We start from the raw sequence: 11,479 nt of genomic DNA, 5'->3' as shown, positions 1-11,479 counted from the left end.
AGTTTATAGTACAAAGCAAATTAATCAGAACACACAGCGGGGGGCATTTTACAGTCATGGATCTATTGGATCAGCACCATCTTTCTTCAGATGCATGTTTTGGTAATACCCTTGGGCGATCCATATGGGGATGACCATATCTTGTGGCACCAAGGTTTATTGGCTTCGCTGAATTGCATCACCTGCATGCTGTGCTCCACTCTCTCTTTCTCTCCTGGTTTCTCCTCTTAAAAACGGGGCGAAGGCTGATCTCTATCACCCTTGACTTGTCAGACTATATGATGGTACTCTTCCTAAATATCCAACACTCCGATGTTCCAAAGCTCTAGCATATCGAGCACGACTTGGCTCCTTCTCCTCCTGGGTTGTTTTTGCCTGCATGGAAAAAGATCAACGTTAGTGAAGCTAATGTAGACGTGAACAATCGTCATGGAGATAGACTTTGAACAATATAGCCAAAGTAGGCCTAACATATTTTGAGATTTTAACTTGGCTAGCTCACTATTCTCTCGGACTAGCACTGTCTACCATTCGTGTCTATGGTTTAGAATTCAGAAGGGTATTTCCTTTTCTCTGATATGTGATGTTAAAATAAAAATCGTCAATTGACAAAAATATTCCCATGTCTATTTTACCAACACTGTTCATTTAGAGTTTGAGATTTTTTAACTGAAGAAGGTGGCAAATGAATATGTGTGTCATGTCAGTTCCGAGACGATCGCAAGCCAGGCTTACCCTTAGGGTTAGCCTCCACTATTTCCTTATACTTGGCTTCATACTCTCCCTTCCTCGCATTCCACTCTTTCCTGTTGTTCAGAAGACCATCTAACATTGGCGTGGTGGAAGGATGGAATCTTGAAAACTCCTAAAAAAAAAGAAATAAAAAAAAAGAGAATACTTGCATGAATTTGCAACGTTGTGAGAAGAATTTTTTAAAAGTTCTAGTGACATCCTAAATGGTTTACTGCAATCAGGTACGAGAGACAGTACTGCAGTATTGCCAACATTGTGGTGTGCCAATCTGTACTCAATGGTTCCAAAATTAGTATTTTCCCCAGTAAATTAGTATTTTTCCTTAAGTGAAATCTGTACTGCGTTAATGGGTGCAACGGGCAAAATGTTGATATGTACTTGTAAAAGAAACAATATTTTGGCATTCAGCCTACAAACGTAGACTCATAGACTTTAAGCTCACTTTGAGAGGGTCTCTCTTTTCTTAATCACGTGAATTTGGCTGTGTCATAGTGTATTTTGGCAAACTTTTCATATTATGGTGGAAGTATCTCATATTTTATAAGTTTCTGTACACAAAATGCAACCCTTATAAAATAAAATCAAGGTGACTTTCTCAGTCAGGGTCATGCCACTGGACTGGGTCTCAAAACCCATTGACAGCAGACTATTATTCCCCTGGACTTGGGTGCTGGCTGTTTTGTGTTTGATGGCAGACATGTGTGTCTTAACATCATAGAGTCCACTATGGGCAATGCTAAATGTGGACCGACATATAGTGCAAAAGGCATGACTGGTAGACACAGGACTTCAACTAATAGAAGTGTATTCCTTGGTATCTGGGAGAAAGTCTGATTCCTAGGAAATGGCTTCTTTTTTTTCAGCCATAATTTTAGATTGTAACGTTGCATGCTATATTCGATCACGTATAAAAAATGAGAAAGTGTTCGTCCACAAAAGATTGAGCTAAATGAAAAGACTCAGTAAGGCAAATTGAGCGAAGTAAGAAAGGAGCTCGATTATACGGAATACCGTCAAGTGGAAAGTACTGCTAGACAACGCCCAGAAGAGCAGTGACAGCAGCGGTGCTCGTGTCAGTTTGTTGCCACGGGGATGACAACAAATGCGATCTGTTCCAACTTCAGTCTTTTCATTTAGCTCACTCTTTTGACAGAAATATAACTTGATTCGACGGAAATTCTGCGTTGACCATTCGTATTTGTGTTTGAAAAATATATCGCTCGAGTCAAGAAAGTTTTATTCTTGATCAGTAGTTTAATATCCTTTGATTGGGGTACCATATTAAGCAGTAGTTGATTAAAAACAATCACAGAAACGTACCCAAATATGTTGGTGGTGGCCATTTGTAAACTAAAAGCGACAAGTTAACTTTATCCATCAACGTCAAAAGTAAATACTCTTCCCGTGTCGCTGCAGCTATAATATCGACCAATCAGCTCAAGCGTCGGCCAAAACAAGAATGGCGCCCTCCGCGTTCATAAGCAGGAAGCCAAATCATGACACATTTTTGTTTATTTCTGGACTTACGTCAAATATTCTATTCATTAAATAATATTGCAAGTTGACCCTAAATTCGTATGAATGAGTCATTATATTCGTATCGCCGTATTTCCACCACATTTTCGTATTAATACGGATCAATTCGTACGAGTTGGCATCACTGGACTGTATCGTCAATAAGGTTCTGTTCAAGGGTGACTCTTGTAGTCACTGCCAATTTACCATGAAAGGTTCAATCGGTGTCAGTGTAGTGATTTTACCTTAAATATAAAAGTGCAGACAAAGTCGATGAAACCACACTGGATTTTGGGTAAGTCACGTATCTTGTTTCTGTTCATCAATGGCTGTGAGCAGAGAGAGTTAGACGTTACAAACAGGCCTTGTCTACGCCAAAATGAACAGGTGATACACCTGAACTAACTCAACTGTGTATATGCCAATACTCACACAGGGTATCTCTTCTAGAACAATCCTCTCCATGTCACCTTGCTCCCAGTACTCTTCCGCTGCGTTGAGAGCCACCTGGTAACAGCCACACAGTGTCGTTTATTTGGACAGAAAGATTGTTGTGTGCCCTGCATTGTGTGACAGGTCAGTCCCACACTGGACTCGCAACCACAGACATGGATGGTAGGCGAGCTAGCAAGGCTACCGCTACAGTTGGTTATGCCTGACTATGTGCTACTTTTGGGAACCATGTTTTTCAGCTGCATCAAAGTCCCAAGATTATTTACTGTACAATTATTCAATGACCGCACCTTTTCCTGTACTCATCTGATGATCCGAGTCTCTTCCACATAATGACTCTTCCAAAGTCACTCATTATGTTTTGAATTGATCATTCTTTGTATCAGTATTTTACTTTCCTAGACACATATCTCTGCTGATAAAGGAGATTTAAATAGGGTATGGGCAGTTAGTTCACCTTGTTTGCAACGTCAAATGGTTTGGTCATGGCTCCCAGGTCACAGGCGGTCATCATCATGGCCCTGTGATGGGCAGTAAGGGTGAAACGGATGAAAGAGGGTGTTTGTCTTCATTTACATGTTTACATTTAGATTGAGTCATTTAGCAGACGCTTTTATCCAAAGCAACTTACAAGCAGGTATACACATTTTTTACATTTACACTGATGGCACACTGCACATCAGGAGCAATTAGGGGTTCAGTGTCTTGCTCAAGGACGCTTCGACAGGGAATTGAACTAGCAACCTTCTGATCACTAATCGACTTCTCTATCTACTGTACCACGTCTTCAGTTAATGGTAATGAACTCAGCAGTCTGTGGTAGCTACTCAGTGCTCAATAGAATGGCATCTGTGTCTATTGACATTTTGGTTGTACTCACATCAAAATCTCCTTTCTCGTCGTCTCAATGGACATGAAGTCTATCCATTTTTTCTCATCTTCATACGTTTTTGATAGGTCAACAATCTTCGAGAGCATTGTCCTCTTTCTGATGGGCAGACAAAAATAACTGTGACATACTAATCAGATGTTTTATGCCAAGGGACAAGATGCAACCCTGGGACTTACCTGAAATATAAAGCCAGGTCAGTTGAAATAATGGCAATATCGATGAGATGGGTAACATGCTCCGTTTGTCTTCTGTTGAGGTTTAGGAAAATGTTCAAAGTCTTGAAGAGAGAGAGAGAGAGAGAGAGAGAGAACGAGAGAGCCTTTACCACTTTAGCACTCAGTTGTTGAAAGAAGACCTTGAAACAGCAAAAAGTCATCAGCTGTGGGTATTATGTCTGTAAGTCACGTAAGCAACAGATGTGTTTTACCTCATCTGCAAGCAGGAATTTGCTTATCTCTAAGTGATGCCTCTCCAGTACTTGTGTTCCATGAAGCTTAGCAAGTGGGCTGCCAGTTCTGTAAAGGATGGGAAGAAGCTGAAAAGCAGCTGAATCTTATGTGACACTTTTCAGATATCTTTAAATGCCTATTTAAGTCTTTGCATATATAATATAGGTATATATATATGTATACACAATTTATATATGATATTTAATATTTATATATACAATTAACAAATTATATCATTTCTTATGTGACACTTTTCAGATATCTTTTAAAACATATTTACACAAATTATATCACACATAAACATAGCTTCTCTTTAGTTTTATTTGTTTGAGTGGGACTGTACTTCTTGTATGTGAGTATGAAGTTGGAATATGGAGTTGGTTGTGCTTTAAATGTGTGACCCCATGCTCATTTAGCTTAGGTTTGCTTGTTCTTGCCAAGTGGATGTGTGTCGTCATGACCATGGGTAAATGTAAAGTGAAGCGGATCTCAGGTGTACTTACTTCACCTGGTACAGGTTGTTGGTGCCCCTGTGGTCTATGTCGTGCAGGAAGCCAGCGGTGATCATCGCCATCACCTCCAGGTCCGAGAAGTAGCGCTTCAACTGCCCCGTCTGTCCCAATCACAAGCCACAGTCAGCATCACTTAATGACACTTCTCAGTCCCATCCCACTGGCATGCATACATTATGGCAATTACTTCAATTTTGTAAAAAAAAAAATTGTAAATATTTTGTAAATACATGAATGTAATGTTTTTACTGTTAAAAGAGCGAACATCGTCTGCCCCACGTTGAATCCATGGCGCCAGTTGTGATAGGGCATCTTTCTGTATCCTTTGCTCACTGAGTATATGAACCTCACCAAAACCTGTCAGATCAATATTCAAATGATTTCATAGATGATCAACATTACTGCATAATTTTTTAGATTAATCAACATTACAGCATAACATGCTGCTTTAATCAACAATAGATTAATCAACATTACAGCATAACATGCTCCTTTAATCAACATTACAGCATAAAGCACTCGCCTCCTGTGGAACCTGGAACTTTTTGACAACTCCAACTTCATAGTACATTTGGATCGCGCACAACACAAGCTCCTTCTCCGTGCAGTCGAAGTCTGAGAAGTGGAACTCGTAGATCTCAAACTTCTTCGGGCCGGGGAGCTCTTTTTTCTAGAAAAGAACCATTTCTGTTAGCAGTGGGCAAAAGATGATCGATGACTCTATTTGATTCAAACAAGGTTGAAAAGTAGCTAGTAGGGTGACGATAATCATCGCCCATGTATTTATAGAACGATTGTTTCCAGGTTGATATTAAGCAGAGAAATACACTTCAGTAGGCGAGTACCAGGATCTGACGAAGCTCATCTTCATCGCAGTCTTCCGGTTCTCTATTGAAAACTTCTCTTGTTTTCTAGGAGATTGGAAGCAACATGAGATAGACATCAGACTCAGCACTTCCTCAAAGCATTCAGGATTTAGTGTAACTTTTTATTTGTGGATAAATGTAAGGATGCCCAAGAGTTGCCCACTGGGTGAGTGTCCCTAATTGTAACTGAGACCCCCCCCCCCCCCCCCCCCTCTCTATCTTTTCCTAGATGTTTATTTGTTTATTTTTCGATCTATTCATTGCCTATTTATTTATCGCTTATTTTCTTTTCCTATTGATATTTGATCGCCTCACAGAATGGTCGACACATTGTAAGTATTTACTATATTTGAGCCAATAAAGGTGTTATGGACATATGAGGGCCTAAGTTTGGAAGAATATTGATGCATAACTGTAAGAATGTACATTCATGACTGAGAAATGTTTTTGTTTTTGTTTTTATGAACATACTAACTGCCAAGAGGTGAATGGGGAGGGTGGGTGAGGGTAATTTTGTTCGTGTTTAAAAAATGAATGAAAACATGGAGGAAAAATGCTTGAGATACTGCTTGAGATAACCTGTATTGTGCAATTCCTTCAATAAATAAATGATAAAAAAAAAAAATTTAAGGATGCCCTTTTTCAGCTCACCAGAATAGTCTGGATTTCATCGTTGCGACACTTGACATGATACATAACCATGTCCTCGGCAATTTCTTTCCTGTTGATCACCCTGTTCATCTTGTCGTAGGTGTCTGGGTTTATTACTGACCAGCCGAGGAACTGCGTCAGAGCCTGTGACAGAGGAAACGTTGAGATTAGGTGGTTTGTGAGTTCTGATTGTTGCAGAGCTCTTGGCAGTTGACGAGATGCCTCCTAAGGTCTCTGAGTCCAACCTCAGGCGTGGTTGGGGTTACCTCCATGAGTGACTCATCCTGCTCATCGAAGGGCTTGCCATCCTTCCGATTGTAGAAAGTGGCCACACCCACGATGTCTTCGTTCATGTTGACGATTGGCAGTGAGAGCACGTTCTTTATTGTCCAGCCACTTGCGTCCAGAGGCTCTTTCTGTGTAAGAAGGAATAACTGTCACAACAGCAAGGGGGGAGGGGGGGTCCCCTCATCGGACCAGCGCACACAGCGTCACTTTCACTCCTACCGAGTTCGTCCTGTTTCTATACAACCTGTCCTACTGCATCTTTATCAAAAACAACGCTTGCTTGTAGTCTCACTTGAAACGCAAGGTTAACCTTTAACGTAACCATATGTTCACATCTGTGAAATTGTGTCTGCAGGATTCATGGCACTCGCTACAAAAGAAAGATTTCTACCTGAAACTGGAACGTCTCCTCTGCTGGGGCATTCAGGAGGTTGCAAATCTAAATAAATGTGACAATACATCATAAATATGCTGGTAAACAAACATCAGCATTTAGTAATGAACAGGTTTGGGGGGGGGGGGGGGGGGGGGGTCACATACAAGTCCATTTTCTGCAACGAACGTGGGCATTCCACTCGCTAGAGCCCAATGGTCCGCAGGAGGAGTTCTGTGGAAGGCAAATGAATTAAATTAAAGCTACCCACAAACTGTAAAATAAGATAACTTCAATGACTATCTTATAGTATCATTGCATGACAGAATGTTAAAAATGCAGAAAGGAGCCACACTTACGGTATGACTTTGATGTCTTCTTTCCCATGCAAAATATAATCAATGACTTTGTAGAAGATGACTTCCTAAAACACAAACACATTTTTTTTCTCTTTTAAATGTGGCTAACTGAATTGTATAAAAACAAATGTTAAGCGATTGTGAAGTGTTTGTATGTCTCTCACCCTCCCGTCTGGGGTCACCGGTCCAGCATAAGGTGGCTGCTCTCCCATCAGCACCGGCCAGATGTCAAAGAACTCCTGTGTAGGAAGTACAGGGACAGGTGAGGGGTGGTCCAGTCGTACTCTGTTCATCTTAACAACTGCTCTCCTGTGCACTCACATTTAGCATTGCCTGACTGTCTGTCAGTTTAACACTGCAACATTAGAACTGACCGATGAACTAACTTCTGTTTAACCTCTAAAGAGGAACATTTTTCAGATATTGTGCAGAAATTTCCTTCACAACTGTACTCAAAACAGATTAGACTTGAAAGTTGTGACACACACACACACACACACACACACACACACACACACACACACACACACACACACACAGACACACACACACACACACACACAGACAGACACACACACACACACACACACACACATTTGACTGGCTCCAGTTAAGATAACAACAGAGGGGGGGGGGGGGGGGGACGTACCTTTTCTTTGGTCATATCCAGCAGGCCGACTGAGTATCTGTCACAGTTCAGGTATGCACGCACCGTGTACAAAGCCTTGTGAAACTGTCGCTCAATGTCTGTGAGCTCCTCAAACACCTTGTTGGCGGACCACAGTAGGAGCTGAAGCAGAAGGGAAGCACTGTAAGAACCCCTCGTGCAGAACCACTGCTGCCCAAGCCAATTGAAGACTGTCTCACACTCACCTGGCCTTTCCTCGACTCAAAGTTGTGGAGGTAGTTCAGGTGGTAGATCTTCATGTTTAAAGCAGCGACTTTCATGTACTTTAAAAAAAGCTGTGGCATAAAATCAAGAGAGGGTTTAATGGCTTAACTGGACAAATTAAACGGGCTCATTGTCACATAACACAAAGAACAGCTTTATATACCACTGTTATTCTTCACACCTATATTATCCTATTTTCTACACTTCATTAGCACTTCTATTACTTTGTAGTATTGTTGTTGTGACTGTCTTTACTATGTTAAGCACCTTGAGACCTCTTTGTATGTTAAACTGTGCTATACAAATAAAATCCATTATTATTATTATTATTTATTCACACCGGAGAGTAGATTCATATCTACTGGGACTACGTCCAAGGTGTCCATCTATACGAACTTATTGTACACCCCATTAGCCAATCAGAAAACGGTATTTCGTTCCAGAGGGAGATAATATGCAGATAACGTATGATTGTCCACAGAAGAGCATGTGAGGGGAAAGGCTATTCTCGGGGTGGAGGGGGAAGAGTTGGGGGTCAGACTCACATCCTCATCCTCTGCCGTGAAGTGAGGCCCGGTGGTCTTGTTAACGGCCATTATGACAGCCACCACATCGTCGCCATTCAAGATGGGCGTGGCCATGAGGCTGCGGGTCGTGTAGCCAGTCAGCTCATCCGTAAATGTGCTGAAGTTACTGTCCTGGATAGGGCAGAGATATGATTCATTAGAAGACTGAAGTTACTGTTCTGGAGAGTACATAGATATGATTCATTAGAAGACTGAAGTTACTGTCCTGGATAGGGCAGAGATAGGATTCATTAGGAGACTGAAGTTACTGTTCTGGAGAGTGCAGAGATATGATTCATTAGAAGACTGAAGTTACTGTTCTGGAGAGTGCAGAGATATGATTCATTAGGAGACAGAAGTTACTGTTCTAGATAGGGCAGAGATTTGATTCATAAGGACACTGAAGTTACTGTTCTGGATAGGGCAGAGATATGATTCATAAGGAGACACACAGCTACGGCATGGACAGCTTTTTACAATCCCTGTGACCTCCATGATTGGAACTGTAGAGTAAACTGTGACTCTTAACTATCATGTCTCTGTTTGATCAGAAGATGACCTTAAAGGCCAGAGACAATTGATTCCAGACAATATGCCACTTTATACAAGGAGTTTAGTCAGAATAAATGTTCCGAAATGTAATATCTCCTGATTACAATTCAGAATTTCATACTATTTAGACCTTACTTGTTGTCCAGGACTCATGATCATCACTATATTATTTATTTTGTATTCTTAATAGGGTATTATATAAGCACTTGTAAATCATTATTGGGCACGTTTTGATTATTCACATACGAAACTGATCCTTCCAGTCGTCTTGCTGATAAAGGCACTGCAGGTAAATTAATCCGGGATCCCAAAATGGTAATGGGATGTTTCAATAAATGGGATTATGTCAAGAGGATTTATCACGCTATGCTACGTAGCACTACGTTATATTGTATGTGTGGTGATCATACTCAAATATTGTGCTTGTTTCATCTGTCAGTTATCAGTTAATTAACCAGAAGCAATGACGCCTATAATGTCTTACAAATTACCAAAAGGATAATATAGATCTATATCACAAGACAGACAAGACGTGTGAGGATTAGTAATGACAATAGCTCAGCCCTGGTTGGTTTTTGGAATATTTTCTGTCTGTGATCTGACGTGTCCATTCTGATGTCTCAAAACCTTTTGAAGCACCTGGTTTGTCACTTGAACTAGTGAGCAAGATTGTAATTGCTCCTGATGTGCAGTGTGCCATCAGTGTATAGGTTAAAATGTGTATGCATCCTTGTACGTCGCTTTGGACAAAAGCTTCTGCTAAATTACTAAATGTAAATGAACTACCATTGGAGACAACCTAAATTGCTTACCTGCGTCACATCTTTGACATTGACATGCTTCTTGGTCTGGGCAACGTTGCCCGCTATTCCAACATCGAGGGGGAAGACTATCTCGGAGTCTGGTTGGACGATGCAGTCATCCAGCTCGGAGGCGAGGCCAACGTTGAAGAGACGGGTGGCGAGCTCGGGGATGCCATTCCGCTGCCGGTACATGAAGAGACTGCAGACGTCGGCGTGGGTGAGGAGACAGATCCTCTGCAGGATCCTGAAGATCACTTTCTCCATGTTCACGTTCTCCTGCATGTCTTTGATGACCTCGAACAGGATCTCCCCTTCCTCCACCTGGCCCACCTCCTTGAACATGGAGAAATCCACCTTGGTCTCCGGGACACCCATGGCCTCGGCAAGGGCCTCTGCGCTGACCTTCTTGGCGAAGTAGGTTGAGGCGAAGCCTGTGTTTCCATCAAGGAACTTGGCGACGTCCTCTTTTGTGACACTCATCTTGGTTTTGGGATCTTTTGCCCCCCAATCCCAGAAATGTGACTACGATAATTCTCTTGAATTTGATTCTCTTGACAGACAAGGCGATTATGGCCAATTTGTCCTGTAAAAAAAATAAAACGTTTAAAAAGTTCCCACCTGTATGTCCTCGAGGCTCCTCAGAAGAGGAGGAAAGGTTAAAAAGATGGAACCTGTGGATGGAAGACACACCTGCGGCCTCAGGGGAGACCTGAGTCCAATCCACCTGTCATCAGCAAGGTTCTTCCCTAATAGCGTTGAAGGTGAACCAGGATCTGCTCATGCAAAAGACCTGGTCAGCTGACCTCCTCCCAGGCTGATGCCGATGCCCTGAGACGTGCGGACCGACGGACTCCCTCACCCCTCTAGCTCCCCCTTGCTTCCTCCTCGAGAAAGACAACTCTCAGTTGATGACAGTTCAGGCGCAGCGGAAGACACAAAACAATGCTTTTAAAAGATGACAAGCGTCCTAATTTGCAAGGCTGGAAACCAGAGCCAGGCGTTCCCTCCTAGTCATCTCCTGTGGCTTTTACACACAAGCTCTTTATGTCCTTATTAAAAACACACTCCTCATTTCCTAAGCCCTATTTAAGCATGTCACTAGCTGATTATCCCAGCACCCCAGTTCTTGTCTAAGGCACGCTTGTCTCTTCACAGGGCCTGTGAGAGATCTGGTCTAAGGCACGCTTGTCTCCTCCCAGGGCCGTTCAGAGATCCACATCCTTCTGCATTTGAAGATACTGTGTAGCGTTTCACTGATGTACTTGTAGGAATCTACCAAACATTTGAATAAGGAAGGCAGGTTCATATTTGAGTTGATAAAACTATCCATGCATTTTGGTATCCATAACTGATTCAATCAATGATTTTAAGCACAAAGCACAGAAGTAAAAATAAATTCAAACTTCACAATACACTTAAAAGTGCTGGAATGGTGTCAAATGTTTGTCCCTTGAGAGATAGTCCTTAGCTCAGCTGGATGTTTTCTTTTGAATACCAGGTACTTCCTAGTGTTTATAAGCGAGTACAATGTCAACTGTTTGTGATTTAAAATGCT

The 11,479-nt window shown here is 41.8% G+C and overlaps 1 protein-coding gene across 1 annotated transcript; it reads right to left on the bottom strand.

Moving 5' to 3' along the window:
- Nucleotides 1-325: 325 nt before the first annotated feature.
- On the bottom strand, nt 326-10,404 carry pde6b (phosphodiesterase 6B, cGMP-specific, rod, beta; the record flags this gene model as incomplete). Its single annotated transcript, XM_080842920.1, has 22 exons — nt 326-375; nt 736-865; nt 2,514-2,597; nt 2,701-2,775; nt 3,179-3,242; nt 3,602-3,709; nt 3,790-3,890; nt 4,041-4,128; nt 4,566-4,675; nt 4,824-4,931; nt 5,098-5,244; nt 5,420-5,485; nt 6,092-6,235; nt 6,358-6,507; nt 6,771-6,818; nt 6,920-6,986; nt 7,112-7,176; nt 7,276-7,350; nt 7,761-7,901; nt 7,985-8,074; nt 8,549-8,701; nt 9,934-10,404. 22 exons carry the CDS (start codon nt 10,402-10,404, stop codon nt 326-328), a joined length of 2,535 nt encoding a protein of 844 aa, XP_080699046.1.
- Nucleotides 10,405-11,479: the final 1,075 nt, after the last annotated feature.

This window comes from Sprattus sprattus (genome assembly GCF_963457725.1).
Source record: "Sprattus sprattus genome assembly, chromosome: 7".
Taxonomy (NCBI): Eukaryota; Metazoa; Chordata; class Actinopteri; order Clupeiformes; family Clupeidae; genus Sprattus; species Sprattus sprattus.
This window is presented reverse-complemented; position numbering and strand designations above follow the sequence as displayed.